Consider the following 21,375-nt stretch of genomic DNA (forward strand, 5'->3'; position numbering starts at 1 on the left):
AAAAATGAACTAATTTTTGTGCAGTAGGTCTTAATCTCGCAGATAAAACAATGCTTAGCATCAATATTTTTCTTCTGTTCTATGGTTTTTATTTAGTGGACTGGCTGAAAATAATTTGTAAGGACTTTTAACTAAATTATTTTTACTTATTTAGAGTTGTTAAGCTTATGCTTAGCCCAGCGTGATACAGGACTGGTGTGACAACTCGTTTTTAATCAGTGACTCAGAATTGTGATCACCCTGATGTCACCGAATGGCCACAGCTTGTAAAAGGTAAGCATAAAGTGTATCATGTGTTTCTCAGGATAATTTTTAGTATAATGTTTATTTTTAAAGTATTTCATTTGTATGGCTTGAAGTTAGTTTTATAAATAGTGTTAGGGTATATTGTTTGTTTCAGATAAGTCAGCTGGCAAAGTTGGCTTACCCTCTTGCTTTGAGTGATTTCAAAGCTCGCTCAGCTTGTCCCTGCCTGCTTTTTAAAATATAAGCACTGTGGTGCTCTGTGATATCCCTCTTAAGAGCGATACTATCATTTAAAAGTCTCTGGTGGTTTTTACTGTCATACTGAAATTCTATATAAATTGTTTAGCATACTTATTTAAGCAATTTGTTCAATTTTTTTAAAGTATTTGTCCAGGAGGCTTGGTGTTAACATTTGTAGGCTTGCATACATTTATTTTTCTCTCCTAGGGAGGTACAGTGGAGGTAAAAAGAGTGGCTTGCACAATGGAGAAGTTGCTCCCTGTGTTATTGGAAATGAGCCACCATTTGAATTTGCTAGCTCATACTGCAGTATTCAGATTAGTTGGTGTCTTGTGATCAGTATCTACGATCTAATTCAAAGCCAAAATTTATAAGAGCATTTGCTCTGAGATTTTCTCTGAACAGAACCCTTGTTTCAGATTTTAAGCATGATGAAAGGATATCTTGCCATACTATATACTTCTTTTTCAGTACTGTTGCCTGCTCACAGGAATAACAAGGTATCTTGTTTGTAAACAATTGGGTATTGCAGAATAAATAGCTTCTCAACAAACAACTACAATTCCTGTAATTAGATTGATCTTCCACATTGTTTTAATGAGTACTGAACACTCATTTTATTTGGTGCTTACATTGTTATTTGAAACCTTTTAAAATCCGGTTAAGAAGTGCATTAATAGTTCTGCAAATCGTAGTTATGGTAGGTCTGCTCATGTTATAGAAAACAATAAGCTGAAGGAATTTGATCCCCGTTTTCTGTAGAACCACTTACCTTGGAGGACCAAACCTTTTTTGACTCAGCTAGGTTTTATTTTTTTCTGAACTTTCCTGAAACTTTGTCTTATATTGTTTGTCTTGTAGAAGAAACCTTTTTTTGCAGAATAGGATGTACTGAACTGCACTGTCTGTTCAAAGCTCAGATAAAGATCACACAAATGATAAGGATAGGAAACGATTTTGGATATACTATTAGCTGTGTTTACATGTCTGTACTGCAAATCACCAGGCTACCTTTTTTTACATGCTAAGTTTAGATGCCAATCCGCTCTTTTTCTGCAAGTTTTCATATTGCTGTGTATTTTAAAGGCTCAAAGTGATTAATACTCTTGATGGTTTTAACACCGTTAGTTCACTTGTATTTTCATAGCAACTTAAAGTACTGCTCTTACCCAGAGCTTCATTGTGTTGTATTTCCTATGAGTTGATAGCAACCGCCTCCAACTTCCAAGCTCTTTGCTATCAGTTTCTGAAGTCCTGGGTGTGAATAAAGGAGCCAGCCACTGCTCTCTCTCCACTGCTCCTCAGGGTGTATGGCTTCTAGCACTTACATGCTTAGGTGAATAATTAGAAAAAAATAATTGAGGTTCTTTTCTCTCTGCTAAGAATTTAATGACTTGTTTTGGTCACTGGAGTTGAAGGGAAATGAAATTTTGATTTGGTTTGCTGTTGAGCATTATTTTTGTCAGCAACTATCTCGTCAGTCCTGAACTTTAATGAGTAAGGGAAACATCACTTGGAGGGAATAAATAGAGACCAAATTTTGAGATTGGCCAGTTTTCATGTTATTTCCCAGTTAGAGGGTATTTGCATTTTAAGCATGATATAGTTAGTTGGATAGTAAGTTCAGAATTCCATCGCTAGTGTCAGTTGAATTTTATAACTTAGTGGAATATAAACAAATAACTTCCTGTGTTCTGCATCATCTGTCACTGCATAGTATCCAGCTAGCCTAGGAATTTTAAGTTGTCTGCCAGAAATGCTTTCTAGGCACTGGGTCTGTTAATATGATACAGTTTGGTAAAATCCAGAAAGTTTCTAAGATCTGCTATGTAAGTAAAGGAACTAAGATTTTAGTAGCGAATTCAGAGAACAGTCCAGGCTTTAATAGGAGGTACCATCCAGTAAGGTAGCACAATGAAACACAGGAAAAAAGGAAATGTTTCAGGCTACAGGCAGAGATTTCCACTAGCATTTAGAATAGTATAGATAGTCATATAGTAAATAGAGAAATTCAGAAATTCCATTCCTATAAACAAAGGTTTTCCCAGTAAAGCTATGGCAAAGCCTGCTTAGCTGTGCTAACTGAAGTCCCTTAGCAAACTCTGTTGAAACCTACAAAGTGAGTTCTATTTGCAGACTTTAGCCTTCCTCTGTTTTGAGAAAGCTCTGTCATGAAAGACATTTTTGTTCATGTAAGCTACAGAGTCTTACTGTAATGGTTGTGCTTTATTTCCACTCTTCATGCAATATATCCAGCGTGGCAGTTCTGGTCAACTGTACCAAAATCTATACCCAAGCAAAGATTGGATAATGTTCTTCAGGATATGATTTCAAGGCAGCTTAAGGTGCTTGAACTCAAAACTGCTGCATTTGTACTGCCTTGTCTCCTGGCTCATCTGGCTACAAACTCTCATCTGGCTACAGACTCACTGGGTAGGGAGGAAAAAAATAATCTGTCAAAAAAAACCAAATTAGATGTTAACTTCTTGAACCAGTGCTGGCATAAGGAAGATGGGAATAAGGAGGAGCTAAACAGCTATACTTTAGCCTACTTAAGTTAATATGGAACTATACCCCTTAAATTACTCTGTAAATTAAGTCAAGGGGGTTGGCAAGCTGAACACAGGTGCTGCTTGTGAGTTCAAAAATGCCAGGCAATAACACCTAATTCTGAATATTACTGGCTGACCTGTTGGCTGGAAGGAAGAAACAAAGCTGCCTGTGAGATTATAACCATAACTTCAAGTAGAGGGAGACATGAAATTTGTTTTGAGATTCTGTTGAGACCTGCTTCTGAGCTGCTGCTTTTTAGAGTCCAGCTGTGCAGAGAATCTGTTTGTAACAGTTGATCACTGATAAACTTTGAATATACGTTTTGGTTACAGAAGTGGTTGTGAAGAAGTAGCCCAGAACTGGTGCGCTATGCAACCTGAATATGGAAGTACTGCCAGCAGAACTCTCCTCTAATAGCTGCTGTTATGTAAGCTGTGGGGAAAAAGTGCTGTCCTCCTTAGAGAAATTTGGCTTCATTATATTGTCAGGTTTTATGTTATAAACTGTCTTCTAGAGTTTGATCAAACATATTAAATGTGCAAGTGCATAAAAGTTGATGCTTTTGGTGGCAATAATAATCATCACTTTCCACCTTTCCTAACTCTTTATATTGCAATGATTTAAAATAACAAACAATGCTTAAGGTTTTGTATCTGTATTTGCAGATCACCAGGAGAACCTCACTCTGAAAACATTGAAACTAGCCGAATGTAAGTAAATGAATGGATGAGTTTGGTATATCTTGTTTAAAAATGTTTTGAACATATGTAATGGTTGCTCTTGCACCTGCTTAAAAAAAAGAAGACAAAAGCTGAGTAGAAGTGTGGAATTACCTCAGAAAATTTCAAGTTAGTATTTTGCTATGGAAAAATAATTTTAAGGCTTTATAGAAACTGTGACTTTTTTTTGGGAGAGTGAGTGGGTTGAAGGGAAGGTTCAGAGGTTTAATTTAACGTGAACCAGTAGATGGTAGCATAATACAGTGTCAGAAATCTTCAGGCCTGTATTCAGACTTGACAGTAGGCATGTAATTTCTACCTGCTATTCACTAATATCTTGCATGGGTTTGAAGACACTTCAGTACTAAGGCACAATACCTGCTAATATCTGTTGTGGCAGATGGATTGCTGAACTAAGAAAAGAAAAAAGTGACTTAATTTGGTAAATTTATATACTAGTTATTTCTAGAAACAGAAAATTAGCTTTCTTTCACTGAACAGTATTCATGTAGCATCTTGCTTACAGTTCTGAACCTTGCTTTGGTCTGTCTTCATTAGCCTAGAAGCCAAGATTAACTAGAAGCAAGATTGTGATAGGCTGAAATGTCCATTTTTCAATTTCAAATTCAAAAGGATTGCGGGAATGAGAGGACCTTTTTTAAAAAAGAAAAAAGTTATTTGAGACTATTCTTCTGTGAGTTAGCAAACAAAGATTCTTTTCTAGCTATTGAAACCATCCTGTCATAGAACTCAAATAGGGAAACCACAAACTCTGCTTTTCTGGCTTACAGCACAAGTTCCAAAATAATAGAGGGAGCATAGCCCAGTGGTTAGAGTACTGTCTGAGGCTTCAGAAGATCTGAGTTCATTTCTCTTCTGCCACAAACTTCTTTGCTGACCTTAAACTGTCTCCTCCACACCCTCCCCCCCAAGTGGTCTAGCATTTTACGCACTGTGGGCTGAATGTCAGTTTCAGGATGTTTTGCAGGCTAGGGACATAGTGTGAATTGCTCAAGGACTTCTCTCCTGTAGCTGCCCAGTGTGGGGAGGAGCAAAGCTGAGGCGAGCTCCTCCTCATTGGACTGCATACTTAACGTTAAGAGTGATGAGGAGGAAACAAGGAATGCTTTTCCTGTGTGTTTTTTACCAGTTCACTGTGGTGAAGTCTTTCCTTGCACTAGGAGGAGCTTTTCTCCTGGGATGATGAATTTGCTTTTCCCTCTAATGCCATCTGTTACAGAAGAGCTGTCTAGCTGCTTTCTTAGGAGTATAGGTTGCAGGGATCCAGACCTGAGAGGTGACTGGCTGTTGCTATGTGGACATGCATTAGACACAGAGGTTGCAGGGCAAAAACCCTGCTATGGTCTCTTCTGTTCCAGTAGCAGCCCCTGCTGCATTACATTTTATGGTTGCTGCAGCAAGTTACGTTGTGTTCTTTTGTTTCCCAGGCCTAGCCAAATGGGGGGAATCAGGCTGTAGACTGGCTGTAGTCCACTCTGGATATTGTCAGTTGGACTACTGCTTTTTACACATTGTAAGGAAAGATGTGTCAGAAACAAGGATCTTGACTGGTGTGAAACAAAGACTCTATAAGGACCTGTGATAAATCAGAAGGAAAAAGCAGTACAACTGTGTTTCCTTGTAGCAGTTTGACGATTCTTTTGTGTGTGTGTGTGTGTTATCCTCCTTAAAGCTGAACCTGAGAAAATAATCTACAGTAGCAAGCTTTTTTGTGTGAAAGCTGAAATTTTTTTTTGGTATAGAATGATGATTGGAGTTGCCCTGAGTATGTAGATTGCAGGTATCTGTCCAAAATAGATGTAAGCCAGGCAAGCTGTAGGGATTCACATATTTATTTGAGTAGTAGTTATACAGTATTAATGCATGGTATACTTGTAAAACTAAATTTTTTAAAACTGTATCACAATGTGATGTGTACATCACCTATTACAGAGAATTTCTGCAATCCTGCTGCATAGTTGCTCTTGCTACGTAAGGTGGAATGGCAAGCTGGGTAATACAGTGTGACTTGCAAGCCTACTGTGTAGCTAAAATAGTTACAATGTTATTTACATGCCTATAATTCATTGGTAAATGCAGGGACTTAGGCAGAGCGTTTTGTTATTTGCACAATGAATGGTTAAGTTGTTTTTGCTCTGGTTGGCTGATATAATTGCTTTGTTTCTGTGTTTTGCATTGCAAAGCTTTATACCAAGAGGATAGTCACATATGTTTCACATGTGTGAATTAAAATAAATAAATTTTAAAAATCTACTGACTTTTTCAGACTCTTATGCAGCAAATTCTTCCATGGATAAGTCTTGCTTATCCCAAGGTTTTCAAACTCTGGCACTATACGTGATGAACATCTTGGTGCTAGCTCAGAGTTAGGAGTCTCTTTTCCTTAGCACTCATTCAAGTCTTTGAATTTTTAAGATCAGTATCTTCTTCTGTCTGCTCCTGTCACAGATCTGCATTAATTTTCAGCTTCGATTAGTATAACTTTCTTAAAACCTCTTTAGCACTAAATTACATAATTTTTAATTGTTACTTTAACTTGGCTTATCAGTTTGTATTTTCTCTGTGTATTGTGTGTTGTCACATATCAAGGCAAAGGTTTGAGTATTTTGATACGATGGCTTTCTGTGCATTCATCTTTCCTTCTTTCTGTTTTTAAGGATGGGATGCTTTGCAATTTTGAAACTTCTCCCCCTCCTTTTAAAGTCTTTAAATACCCCTCCATTTAAAGTGTTGTTACAGTTACAGTTGGTGTATAGTCATCTCACATTGGAGTAGATTTGATAGCTGGTTTGTTTCTCTTGAAAGAATAGCAAAATAAAAATTCTGCAGCAGCCTCAATGTGCCAGAGAAACAAATTACAACCATTGCAAATATACAGCAACTGTATTAGTGTTTCATGATACATATTTCAGATGCCTTCCTAGTGCTTTCTAGACATGAATGCTTTAAATTACTTTCCTCATAGCTGAAAACACAGGTGGGTTTGCATAACATAACCATGGGACATGCTGATCATGGCCTTTGTATCAAACCTTGCCACATATACATATTTTTGTGGCATTTGCTGCTTGTTTTATTGCCATTCTTGGAAGGAAAAGATGTAAGAAGTATCTTTATGTACACCTGCAGCCTTGCACTATGTTATACTGTGATCTGTCTAGGATGAATTAAAAAATTTATTCTCGGAGCCTCTTGCAATGTATCATTTAGCCAGGCAGTGATTCCCTTGAGGAAGCTTCATATAAGACTGCATTGACTCTACTCAAGAATTATTACTTTCTTAAATTTAGCAACTACTTAAGTTACAATGAAGTGTGTGTTTTACCTTTGCTTTCAAGAGCAAAAGTGTGCAGTAAGATAAGTTGACTGAATTTTATAATGATTTGAAAGAAAAGGAATTCCAGATTTTGCACTAGGAAATATAACTGAAGCAAATGTATTATAGACCTTAGTTCCCATGGAGCTTGGAGGATGCTGTGAATTTACTAGTTAAAAAATAAAAAATAAAAAAAGCTTAAAGAGGAGATATTTCTCTCTGGAGCTGTGTAATCCACAAATGCTAGAGCGTTCTTAAACTGGAAGCTCAGGTGTTTAAGTCTTATGATCCATGTTATTTGCAATTAATTTCTGTGTGATCATGGTCATCATTCTAGGACAGTGTCATGCAGAATGAAGGTGTAGTAAAAGAATGCTACCATGGAAACCTAACTTAAAAAAAAAAAGTTCTGGAGTTTTTAATAACTTGAAAACAGTTTGTGATTTGTCCCTTTCCTGTACTTGGCGTCTTTTCTTCAAGTTGTACAAGGAGAGTACAAGGTTGATCAGCATTTAGATCTCTTCTCTGCAGGTCGGTCTTACATGTTGCAATGGTCAGTACTCCTCTTATATCAGTATTTTTGTCTGAAATAGTTTGTCTCTTATATCATGCTTTCTACTGAAACACTCCAGTGGTCCAGAAGTAGACAACCAGAATCAGTGTCTCCAAGTTACTGTCTGTATCTTTTGACATCTCACTGCAGTGCTAATATTAATCTCCTTTCTTTGATTGGGCTGCTGATCAGAATACAGTGTATAAATTTTATACATGACAAATTTAAGCTTGTTCAGTAGAGTACAACGTGAAGTTTAATTGTACTTGCTTGAGTGCCAGGACTTCTTTAACCAAGGCAAAACAACATGGAAAATACTCAAGAACATGTATTTTGCTTAATACTTGATAAAACATTCATTATTTGTTTTGTCCTGAATATAAAAGACAGACTGAAGGATTCCTGCAAGTATGTGAAGTTACTGTCACTTCATTTCTTTCCAGTAAAGACAAAACTGGTCTTATTGTTGCCTCACAGCCCGTACAGAGTATTAGAGTTTAGGGCTCCTTACTTGATAATATAAAACAAAATTCGGAGAACTGTTGAAATGTTTTGTGTGGTTAGACATGATTATTCTTTGGAAGTTTAACAGCTGATAATGATTCTGTACTTTTTTCTTTAAAAATATTAAGAATAACAGATTTGTTCAAAGAGAGTAAGATATTCTAAGCTTATGGTCAGTTCTAAACTTAGTAATAAGTTTATTCCAGCAGTAATTCAAGTTACTTTTTCTTTGTAGTTAAATAAATTTATGGGCTTTTTTATGAAGGCTATATTTCTCCCTGCCTTTTCAAAAGGCACTGATTCCATAAATGTGAGCATATTTAAAACAGTCAAGTATGCCTAAAGTAATTACCATTTACATGTGTTGATTGCTTACAATAATTGCCTAAGAATTGTTTCCTCATAATCAATTATTTAATGGCTTCAGGCCTGTGATGTTGGAGGTGGGGGTGGTGATTGGGGATTTTTGTTGAAATTGCTTGGGTTGAAAAGCTAGGGTATAATTGCATTATTCATCTCTCAATTTTTTGGCTAATTGAATGTTGGAGGGATGGCATAGGTGGCAGGGCACTGCATGCCACCTTAAGAAGGACAGATAGGAACCGCAGTATGAAATCAGTTGGTCTGTGGAATGACGTTATCTCTGTAGAGTCCTGGGGCTAATAACCTGAAGAGGAAAGGGCAGTAATGAAGGGTGCTTTTCTAATAGGACTGTAGCAAGGTAATTTGTCTGTGAGACAAGATTAAGAGATATGTGCTGACTGTGTTCTTGACCCCCTCTCTCTAGCTGTCTTTCTGCATTGCTCCATAAAGCCAGGACAACTCTTCTGTTCTCAGGTTCACCCTTCCTGAGGAAGTGCCGTGCCTGACTTTGTCAGCACACAATGTTCCCAGAGACACAGTGGATCTAGAATATGTGGTGGGGAGGGAGGTCCCTTGGGTGAAGTCACTATGGTCCAAGGGAGTTCACAGCCTGCACCCCAACTATCGGGGCCCACCACACTGGAAAGAACAAGGTTTGGAACATGTGAGCTCCATGTGTGTGTGCGTTTGCAGACGTATGTTTGCTGGGGTGCCAGTGGCCAAGGCGGGCAAAAGGTGTTACAACACTGCTGGAACAGAGGGCTCGGCTCCAGCTCTGGGTGGAGCATTTGGTAGCTTGGTGTGCAGGCCACTTCAAAAGGGTCTGTGCAGGCAGTGCTTTTACTGGAAGCTTGTCTTGTCTAGCACTGCTCTTCTTACTCTAAACAGAAAACTGACATGCAAGGGTTGAAACTGAAACTCTCAGAAAGCAGTATTTAACTTCACAAAGTTGTCCATCCATAATCCACACTTGTTTTTAACAGTTTTTGGTCTGCTGGTCATCTTATTTCCACAGTGTAGTATAATTGTTGCGGGTGTGTAAGTATCTTCATGCTCCTGTCTGTTAAGGCATGTACTGAAAGCTGTTTTGCTATTAGTACTAAAAAACTGGTCCCTGTTTTTTTCCTATCCAAAAGACAAACATAAATTTTCTTCTAGTTTCCATGCACATTAATACTTCTGTTGGGTTTTTTTGCATTAAGAAAGAAAACAGCTTATGAGCGTTTTGGCACTTCTGAATTCCTAATAGTTTTGTTAAAACAGGCCATTGTAAATTTCTACTTACTAAAATTGCTCATCTTGGAGCAATGTGAGACTTCTGTGAAGAAATAATTAAAAAGCTGTTGTGTCCCAAGCAGAAACCATTCAGAAATATGTCATTTCACACTGATATTTCCACACAAGTATGAAACCTTCATATGTATTTCTAAAATTTAGGTGACCTTAAAGCAAAAATTATGCATTTATGCAGATATCTTTAACTTCAGGCAAGTTTTGAAACTTGGATGAAAATTCTTTGCTCTGAAGAATTATATGCTTCAGATTTTTCTAAAACTCCTTAAATGTTTAAACATTTGATTTTCTCTGTTGCAAAAGTTTCCTTTATGTAATGTTTCTCTGTATTTAGTTTAAGATATTTGGGAAATCCAAATTAGATGCTGTTACAAAGGAACTTTTGAACCAGTACATTCAACCCCCTGTTTTGTATGTGGTTTAGACATTCAAAAGTTAATTTACAACCCAAAATGCAGCCCAGTGCACCTTTGCCTAAGTATCTAGAAAGGTAGAGGCTCAGTGATGCATGTTTCTAGTGATAGTCCACAGTTTTGGCAGCATTTCAATTACAAATGCAAGGTACTTATTATCTGTCTTTTTATTAGTTAAAGAACAATTAAAAAGTCTAAAGGTGTTCTTTCTTCTTTAAGTACTACAAAAGTCAGTGAATACTCATTTTTTTAAAATGGAAAAATGTGCTTGTGAAGTCGTTGGACTTTGGGGAAGGAAGATGATATCTAATTGAGGTGCCTCTCCCCCTCACTGAAGTAGTGAGTCTTGCTTGAGGAGGTTATACGAGGCCAACTGTGTGGGAAGTTGCCCTTAAGGATATGCCTGTGATATGTCTGTGAAAGGTTTACAACTGCAACCACACCAGTGCAGTTTCATACTCAGATGTGCAACAACAGCGTGAGTCTTTGCAAACATATATGCAAGTCAATCACTGCAGCCTTAGCTACACTAGGTGTCTGTGTGCTAATGTACAGTAAACTAGTCATTGAGTTTATAAGGGACCAGTTACTTTTCACTAGATCCCTGTATAGGAACTTTAAGGGAGCTGCAGTCTTCACTGTATGGCAGGAGCTAAGAATAGAGAGGTGTTTTGTGTTACTTTGCTTGATGAACCAGTTTTAATGCTTCAGGCTAAGAACTCAAGTTTTCTACATACTAAATGAGCAGGGGAATGTAGAAAGAGATCAAGTTTTCACCTCTGGAGAACGGAGAAGGTATGCTACATTTTTTTCTGAATAATATAGAAATGTGGGCTGTTGGCACTGGACAGTGGCAATAATCCTTCAAGTACCCCAGTGGGAATGTGGTATGGAATATCTTACTGTTCTGTAAAATCACACATTGGCTTACTTGGAACTGTGTTCTCTGAAAGTGCATTCATGGGTGGACCTCAGAAAGGGTAGCTGTTGTGGAAGGCTCGGTAAATTCTGTTCTACCTTCTTAGGACTGTATCCTCACTTTAAGTCTCCACCTTTTTTATGTACTTTAAATAATTTATCTGAGGCCATGTCAAAAGTCTGTGGAATAGCTATCAGGGAGAGGTGGGGGGAAATTCTAATACTATTGTATTCTAGTACTGTTGTAGATTGTATTGTTTGCTTCCATAGTTGACTTAAAAAAAACTATATATATATGTATATAAAAATTCTAACTTTCAGTCAAACCTTCTGTCTCTAATAGAATTTCACAGAACTCAAGTCAGTGCGTCTGCAGCCATGAGTCAAAATGAAAATGTTTGTACAAACAGCAGTATTGTAGGCATGGCACAGTTTGAGAAGTAATTGGTAGTTAAAAATTGGAAGCAAAAAAACTTGAGTCCCTCAGAAGTTAACTGTTAAAGACAAGTCTAAGCTTAGCTTTGTCTCCTGGCATCTCGGATATGACCTGATGAAAGTGGAGTGTTGTTTAATATGATAAAATGTGTTGTTAGTATATCAGTGTTCATATATTGAAATAAATTTATTCAAACTAGATGTTATGTAAGCTAGAAAGGTGTGCATGCGTCTTTAAGACTAACAATTTCTCCAGTTTGAAAATGTAAGTTCTCTCTTCTTAGGGAATTGGTCAGCTTTTCACAATATATTTAATCTGAATAACAACTCCAGCTGCTTTAGGTAAATAAATACACCCCCCCACCCCCCCAATATATATACACTTTGAACAGCTGTGAGAAATAATCCATATAACATTCACAGGTGTATTACATAGGTCAGAAACCACCAAAATTATGGCAAAAAACTTGTGATCTACATATAGACTGCCATGGAGAAATAAGAAGGAAGGAAAATGCGATAAGGAAGGATAAAGTTAAAATGATAATGTGTACATGAAATAACTGCCATTTTGTATGTACTGTGGAAAATGTGGTCAGTGAGAGAGGGAGGAAAATTAAAGGAACAGTAAGTTTCAACTTGAGTTGGAAAGAGCTTTCATGAAGGCATCCAGGTAATGCATAGGAGAGACTGCAAGAGGAGTAAATAAGGAGCATGTTGGTGAGACAGGTGGCCATAGCTCAGGTGTAAAAATTCAATATTAACAAAGAAAGGCTTTCACATGATACACTTATCTGCTTACAAATGGCAATATTTCACTCTAAATCTGAAGGTCTAGAATGATTGAAGGTCAAGAATGATCAAAGCATGAAAACTTGGCATTCAGAAACAGATGTCTGAAATCATGTACTGGTCTAAGCTGTATTAAACTGTTGGGTTTTTTAAATCCTCTGTACTAAAAGCTGGAGTATGAAAGACAAGATTAAAAAAAATTATTATACACATATGTGGAGAGAGGCAGGTTTTCCTAAGTCCACATATAAAAATTGGAGAGGCTAGAACTCTTTCCTTGGATCAGAATGCAGCTATTCCCTGTTTATACAGTAGTGATCTTGATGGTATTGCTGGTGCTACTTTACTTTTTTCTATGTTCTTCTACCTCCATCTCAAGGTGCTAGGGAAACGTTTCTCTTCATTTTTTTTTTTGTCTTGGAACTCACTGGGGAATTTGGAAGGTCAGGTAGACATTGAGGTAATGGTTTTCTTTGTAAGAAATATTTTCTTCTCTAGGATCATGAGATCTTGAAGAGTGAAAGGGAAGGAGCAAAGCTGTTATTGCTGAATAATACACCCCTCAATAGTTACTGTCAGAACTTGAGGACATTTTCCTTTCTTAAGCAGCTGTATTGAAACTCTGATACTTAACCAGCTGGTATTAACAGCCAGGTGCAGCAAGTGCTGAGTAGTACCAGTGGGTCTAGCACTTCAGTTCTCAAGTACTTGCTCTATGCAGAATCTGTGTGTGCATCAACATCTGAAGAGGCAACTTTAAGTTAATATCACAATTTCTGATAAATCTTGCTTCCCGTGTTCTAATCTTCATAGTACTGTATCACTAAAGTTAGGTAAAAAGCCTGCATGTTACACCTAATCAAAATGTTTGAAATGTTTCACAGTTGATAATTTTCATTAATAACTCCTTTTCTTAAATGAAGTGAAGGTTTGGGGGTTTCTTTCCAAAATGTGGTGAAATGTGGTGCTCCTGGTGCTGCGTGCAGCTTCTTCTTTCTCAATTACCTGCAGCTTTCTGACAATTTCTTTACCATTTGCATGTTTCTGTAAAAGTCCATGACCTTATTAATTGGCCAGTTAAATTTTCTTCTGTGTGTATGTATAGTACTGAGCACATTGCCTTGTATAGTGATACAGTTGTAATTCTTCAAAATACGTACTTGCCATGTATAATTGCAGGAGAAAGGGGAGGATTTGGCAAATAGCTTTTTTTTTGAGAGAGAGAACTATATACTTTACTAAGCTGAGGAGAGATATTCTGCCTTGAGCTCATCTTTAATCGTGGTTTTGTCATCAGTTTAAGCAAGGAATATTTTTCCTACACATTTAAATAGACTAAATATCAGATGACTTAGTCATGTGGAATCTTGTTTAAAAAAAAGGTTTAAATTTTTAAAGGGTTTATATCCTAGTGGTGTAGTATTGATAGTATTACTAAATAAATGCCTGGATCATTTGTGTTTCATGCCTCTTCCCTTGTCAGTGGCAACCATACCTCAGTACTATACATCGGACTCAATCACCTGTACTAGATCCAGTTCTGTTTCACTTGCAGTCTTGCTTTGCATCTAAATTGCTGTCTTTCAGTGACAATAGAGATTGTTCAGAACTGAACAAGATTGTGTCAACTGTAACACTAGAATGTAAAGCTGAAAACTGTGCATAAACAGGATTTACCTTTCACTTACATAGGACCCACAAATTAAATTGTGTGTTAAATATATTTGCATTTGTCAAGATGAGAATCCTGTATTTAAAAAAATCTCCTGATGTGTCCTCTCTGATACAGAAATCTTGTGTTTCAGTGCCTGACTAATCTCTGCCTTGCTGATGCTTTTTGAATGAGCTTTGTATGTGGAAGCTCCACTAATCCTTGTACTTACTGTTTGAATGTTTGCTACAGGAAGCGAGCAGCTGCAAAGCATCTAATAGAGCGCTACTACCACCAGTTAACTGAGGGCTGTGGAAATGAAGCCTGCACGAATGAATTTTGTGCTTCCTGTCCAACTTTTCTCCGTATGGATAACAATGCAGCAGCCATTAAGGCCCTCGAGCTTTATAAGATTAATGCAAAACTCTGTGATCCTCATCCCTCCAAGAAAGGAACGAGCTCAGCTTACCTAGAAAACAATTCCAAAGGCGCCCATAACAATTCCTGCACTGACAGAAAAATGAACAAGAAGGAAATGCAAGGCCCAAGAGATGACTTTAAAGGTAAGATGTTATTTTAGAATTTTCCTAAATAAAACACATTTAATATGCATGAGTATAACCCTACAGGATTCACTGTGGTGGTATTCTGCTGACTGTGGTGGTGTTCTGCTGACTTCTTAAGTAAAATACAATATTTGGCAGTCAAATATTTTACTATGGATTCTGAAAAATGGCTGGATTAATGCTGAACACTGATTCCAAATCTGGATCTTTACCACATCTCTGTTAAAATCCATATGCATTTGTTGCCTTCTGAGATTACTGGTCTTGCAAATACGGAGAGGGTTTTTTAAGTGTTGTTGTATGACTGTTTTAGTTTTGCTAGTTTCATAACTTTTCTGTAGTTAATGAGTTATACTTCAACTAATTACAGTTTCTGTGTTAAGAAACTTAACAGATGAACAAAAAATGATACAGTGGATGATAGGCAATACATCTACCAAGCTAAAACAAGTTTAAATGAAATACTGTTCTGTATGTCTTTTCTGACTTCTATTTAGCTTTTCAGACTCTCTAGAATAGTAAATACATACTGCAAGAATAATTTTAGTTGTCGTCAAAACCTGTGGTGCAAACAGAAATCACAAGCTAAATGAAATTAAAGCCATTAACCTTTGAGCAGACCTTTTTTAAGTATCGTTGCAGTAAGTGGTATAAACACAGAAGTTCAGATTCATTCATTTTGGCTAAAGAAGGTGAAACTATTTACAGTGAAGAATTAAAAAGGCCTACAGAATCAGCAATAAAACATAGCACTGTTATAAGGGACCTAAGATGCTCCAGTCAGTACCTACATCAGTTTGTTCTTTAGCTGATGCAACGATAAACTTGTCCCCAAATTATGTATGATCTGAGTAAGCAGAGGGGCAAACCGTAGGGAGGGGAGAGGAGGGAAGCCAGTGTGGTGTTAGACAGGCAAGAGACCCATTAGGTCTGTTTTGTGATTTGTCTTAGTTTTGTGTATTTATAATGGAGGTGTGCACATACAGGATTTTCTTCATTCTCCCTGACCCTACCATCTTCTCTACCCAAGATAGATATCTAAGAGTCCTTTCAACCTATCTCAAGACAGTCTGTTGTCTAAATCAATGACTCTTCTGTCTTCCGACTTCATCTGTTGCAGCATCACAAGTATTGACCTGTTTTTGTAGCTGTATGGACAGAGGGCATTAATGCATTCTTAAAGTCCATCTGAGACTCTTAGTTACCTTTGGAATTGGATGTCTAAGGAATCTAGTGCTCTGAAATTTTTTAAGGTCCATCTGCAGCAACAGTTACTGGGAAAACTGCAGTTAAGTTTAAGAAAGCCAAGGAAAAGGATATGCAGCTTGCTTTTATGCTTGACATAGGATTGAAAGTTCTAAATAAATTGAAGGAAATGCCCTTCAGAAAGAATTATTTGAATTACTTTTCTGTAGTGCTAAGCCTTAAGACTATTACCTTTGGGGAAAAATGTATCTGGAGATGATTGTCAGCATCTCAGTAATATCTTAGATAGCAGTCCAAAAAGAGGAAGGAAGGAGAGAAATTGCAAATATGTAAAAAGCATGGGTTACAAATGCAGTCATATATAGAGCGCGCCATTTCAAAATCAGTGTTATAATTACCTGGGAAGCTATTTTCAACTTTGATTACCAGAACATAAAATGGGGAACAGAGAAGGTCAGTGGACAGGCGGTGAGCACACAATCATAACAGATTTTCCGTAAGGGATAATGAAAAGATAATTAATACATTTTCTAATTAGGGAGTGTGGTGTTGGCAATATATAGATCACACGCAGTCTTTTTCACAGTCAAGGACCACTGTTAAAGCTTGACTTCATGTACAGATTTGTCATGGCATATTGCTGAGAACAAAGTCTGAGAGGAGATATGTTTAGTTTGCTGAATCACTTAGTTGCAATAGAAAGGGGGAGAGGAGAAGGCATGTAAAAGCTCAGATACTCAGACACAAGTCAGCTAAAGTTGACTTGAGTTAGAAAAAAGCTTCACTTATGTTTGTTTTTCTCCAGCTGTTCTCACTGCTGTAAAGTAAAAATGGGGCTGATCCTTATGGTAACTCAATTAGAGGATGGTCACAGGGTATGACTTAAAACTGTTATGAAACTGTTGATGGTAATACTAAATATTTTAACTGGAAATGGCACATGGTTTGTTCCTTAAATACTAAACTGTAAAAGAATGACTGGGGAATTCCTGTTGTAAGTATGGAAATCTGAAATGCGTTATATTGTTAAATTGTCAACTTTGCTAATAATTTTTATGCTATGAATAATGTCTGCAATCCAGAGTCAGTGAACTTGAGGCTATGGTCCTCATTTTGAGGAGCTGTGGCATGGAACAGCATCTGTATCAGCAGTTAAATTTATTGTAGGCAAGTTTGCTTCTTGAATATGCACTGTTGCTCTAAGCTTGAATCCTTGCATAATATTTTCAATGCTGTTCTTTTTAACAGGACATTTTAGTTTTGAAGCTTTTTTACTGTCTTCAGATTGGTTGGAAGTCAATCTTGGTAGCATGACATAAGCTTAATCTGTCCTGTGTTACATGTGCTCTAAGAATGGCTTGGGGCTCTACAAAAATCAGTAGGTTGTCTGTCTTTGCATCATTTAGTTTGTATTTTTAATCTAATGAGTGCTTGGAATTAATGTTAGTGTAGGCAATCACATTTCAAAGTACTTTGACATATAACTGTCTTTATTAAAATGATATGCTTCCTTCTTTCTGCAGAGGTAGTTTTTCTAGCATGGTTGGTGAATACAGTGCTGTGATGTGTGATTTTTAGATCTCTAGAGATGCTATTAAACAGATTCAGGTTTAGTTCTAAATTACGTGTCGGTTTAGAAGAATCTGCTTAAACTAGAACATCTTTTCAGGGTCTGATCATGTGGTAATCCTACTCGAAATCATCACCTGATGTGAAAGCACCTGTGGGTTCTGTTTGAGAAGTAGCATACTAAGCTATAAATAATGTTTCCTCCTTCTCTTTTCTAAAGAAAAGGAAGACTTCAAATAACAAATGGACCACCAAATAACTTATTTCATATCAGGGGCTTGGGGGGGAAGGGAGAACAGGCAGGTATTTGGAGCCCATGCAGATGATGTGTGTAAACCAGCTTGTTCATCTGAATAGCATGTTGAGTTGAGTGCTTGAGTATACTCAAGCAACTTGAGTATACTCAAGTTGTTTATCTCAGTGAGGCCTAATGTACAAAGAAATAACCCACGTGCCCAACTGTGTGTGTAATTTAGAAGGCAGCATAAATTTCTGAGCATGTATTGTGGGTTTTTGGGATGATTTTCAGGTATCAGTTCAGTATAAAAACAGTTGCAGAAAGCATTAAAAAAAAATAAGGAATTTTATATTACCATTAATATACAACAAAACAAATTATTGAATCTTTTCTTCAAGATCTGTTTTTAAGGGAGAAAGAGTGTGAAGTCTGTATGCATGTGCTATGTTTGAAAAAAGAGGTTGATACAGTTCAGTTTGTGTATAGTTTAATGACTTACACATTAACTGTGCAGATTTACCAGAAGACTGTATTGTCACACAGTCTTATTCAGTCGTTTAAACATCTTACTGATCTATTTAGTTGCTCTTGTTTAGACGATACAATACTGTTTAAACATCTTACCGATCTATTTAGTTGCTCTTGTTTAGACGATACAATACTGTTAACTATCAAACGTACTTAATTGGCTGCAAAACAGTTTTACCATTGAGCATGTTCTCTGATCGACATCATGAATAAAATATTTCACAAAATCATAGTGAATTAAATCATGTTTCTTCACGCTAATGAAATTATAAAGTATCTGTCTTGAATTTATCTAGCACTGACACTGTTTTTTCCAGTGTTAATGATTATATGATACAGATTTCTTGAGTAGAGCAAGTTAGAAGGATTTTATCTTTTTAATTTTTATCTTAATAAAATTAATATTTTATCTTTTTATAGATGTGACTTTTCTAACAGAAGACAAGATATATGAAATTCTTGAACTATGTCGAGAGAAAGAGGATTATTCCCCTTTAATCCGAGTGATTGGGAGAGTATTTTCTAGTGCTGAAGCATTGGTACAGAGTTTCCGAAAAGCCAAGCAGCACACCAAGGAGGAGCTCAAGTCTCTTCAAGGAAAGGATGAAGACAAAGATGAAGATGAAAAGGAAAAAGCTGCCTGTTCGGCTGCTGCTATGGAAGAAGATTCAGGCGCATCGTCATCATCGTCGTCAAGAATAGGTGATAACACACAAGGAGATAATAACCTCCAAAAACTAGGCCCAGATGAAGTGTCTGTAGATATTGAAGCAGTCAGACGGGTCTATGATAGATTACTTTCTAATGAAAAAATAGAAACTGCCTTTTTAAATGCACTTGTGTACCTGTCACCTAATGTGGAATGTGACTTGACTTACCATAATGTGTACTCTCGGGATCCTAACTATCTGAATTTGTTTATTATCGTTATGGAGAATGGCAATCTTCATAGCCCAGAATATCTGGAAATGGCTCTACCATTGTTTTGCAAAGCAATGAGCAAACTACCCCTTGCAGCTCAAGCAAAACTGGTCAGATTGTGGTCTAAGTACAGAGCAGACCAAATTCGGAGAATGATGGAAACATTTCAGCAGCTTATTACTTACAAAGTCATAAGCAATGAGTTCAATAGTCGTAACCTAGTGAATGATGATGATGCTGTTGTTGCTGCTTCAAAGTGCTTGAAAATGGTTTACTATGCAAATGTAGTAGGAGGGGATGTGGATACAGATCATAATGAAGAGGAAGATGAAGAACCCATCCCAGAATCAAGTGAACTAACTCTTCAAGAGTTGTTGGGTGAGGAAAGAAGAAATAAAAAAGGTCCTCGAGTGGACCCACTGGAAACTGAACTTGGTGTTAAAACTATAGATTGCAGAAAACCACTTATCCCTTTTGAAGAATTTATTAATGAACCACTGAATGATGTTCTAGAAATGGACAAAGACTACACTTTCTTCAAAGTAGAAACAGAAAATAAATTCTCTTTTATGACCTGTCCCTTCATATTGAATGCTGTTACCAAGAACCTGGGTTTGTATTATGACAATAGAATCCGGATGTACAGTGAAAGACGCATAACTGTGCTCTACAGCTTAGTTCAAGGACAGCAGCTCAACCCATATTTGCGACTTAAAGTGAGACGTGATCACATCATAGATGATGCGCTCGTCCGGGTAAGTCATGCAGCAACGTGGAACTTAGGTTTGTTGGTTCTGACTAGTGCAGGCTACATGGGCTTTGACTAACTGAAAAGGACTGCGTGTGAGTGCAGTGTTTTATGTACTAGATTTCCTCTAGAAGAAACTTCAAATAACTTTACCCTATTAAGTTTGAATTATAAGCGTCCTGCTGAAGATTTGTATGTTTGGCAGAACTGCTTCTACTCAGTGACTGTAGACTTAGATTTTTAAAGTGTCAAATAGTTCTTATTCCCCATTAACAGATTCTGTGCTGTTACAATTCTTAATGGTGAGAGTGACCAACTTCTGTTTCAGTACTTTTTCTTTGTTCTCTGGACTGTCTTGGATCATCTTCTGATAGTAGGGTTTTTCAAATGGAAGTTGTAATTCAAGCCTTTCAGTTGTGTATTCTTCTTGTGGACTTCTGAACTTCTAGATACAAAGTGTGTGGAGTGACTGCATAATAAATAGAACTTCTCACTTCTCTCAACGTTGTTGCAATTTGGTGCAAATACCAATACGACTGAGAGAGGAGAAGTAAGACCTGTTAGTACCTGAGGACTGTGAGAGTAGCTTGTTTCTGAATATGTTGACTTCTTAAAGTAAAACTTAAAGCCATTTGTTAACACATTTTTGGAAGATGGTAATTATACAGGATACAAACTATAAAGAATATTGCACAATAAACTTTTTTCATAAATATGTCCTTTAATTTTAGGACTGTTCCTCCCTGTATTTTTTGCTTAAAGCTGTTACTTTTCAGAAGCTCATTTTTCTGTGTTCTGTTACTAAAGCACTCCAGTACCAATAGGAAAAATAAAATTGCAATGCAGAGATGGCTTCTGTCTTTAAACCCAATTATTATATGAGGCAAATGAGAAATATGCTGTTCTAAGTTTAAACCCTACTGTGTACCAGTTTTCTAATTTAAGAATACTCTTTGTAATTTCACTGCCTACCAGTTCTATCCAGTTATGTTTTGTCACATTATTGTAATGGAGTTTATTTCCATTTCCAAAGCTCTGTTCAGTTCTGGGATACACAAATACTAGAAAAAAGGGAGGGACGGTACAATCTCTTTAGGAGAGGATGGGCTAAAAGAGGCTAAGAGGTAGTTTTAAGGAGATGTTCGCTTTAATGTCAGTTCCAGCAGAGAGGAAGCAGACCTTCCTTCTCATACTGATGATGGGCAGGAAGATCTGTAAGTATGAGAAAAGGCATTCTTCCACATGTTGCTTGTTGTGGAAGGAGGTTGAAATCTTCGAGGACAAAAAAATGTTTAGTGTTACTTAGAAAGCTCATGGGCAACATCAAGTTGGTGCAGCTACTTTATCACAATGGGGCCACAGTAGTCATCGCTGTGCACGCTTTTGGTCTGTTGGAAATTTAGGTAGTTTAAATCTAGATTAAGCTCAATCTTAGATTAAGCTCAAACATACTAATTTAAATTGTGATGCACTTGCAGCAGCCCTTGCACAGCCTAGCAGTCTACAAGTACATGCCTGGGCAGTTGCCGTGGATCCTCTTATGGCTGTTAATTTAAGCTGTCAGAATGTGCTAAATTATGGT

The 21,375-nt window shown here is 37.1% G+C and overlaps 1 protein-coding gene across 4 annotated transcripts in view; it reads left to right on the forward strand.

Annotated features, from left to right (window-relative positions):
- Positions 1-21,375, forward strand: part of UBE3A (ubiquitin protein ligase E3A) — a 55,564-nt gene that overhangs the window by 17,250 nt on the left and 16,939 nt on the right. For all 4 annotated transcript variants that reach the window (XM_072849637.1, XM_072849638.1, XM_072849635.1 and 1 more), the window contains 4 exons: positions 155-273; positions 3,705-3,749; positions 14,270-14,580; positions 18,545-19,800. In XM_072849637.1, the coding sequence (XP_072705738.1) occupies positions 254-273; positions 3,705-3,749; positions 14,270-14,580; positions 18,545-19,800 (1,632 nt within the window). In that variant the 5' untranslated portion in view covers positions 155-253. The remainder of the gene's footprint in view (positions 1-154; positions 274-3,704; positions 3,750-14,269; positions 14,581-18,544; positions 19,801-21,375) is intronic.

The sequence above is a fragment of the Ciconia boyciana genome, chromosome 1 (genome assembly GCF_034638445.1).
Source record: "Ciconia boyciana chromosome 1, ASM3463844v1, whole genome shotgun sequence".
Taxonomy (NCBI): domain Eukaryota; kingdom Metazoa; phylum Chordata; class Aves; order Ciconiiformes; family Ciconiidae; genus Ciconia; species Ciconia boyciana.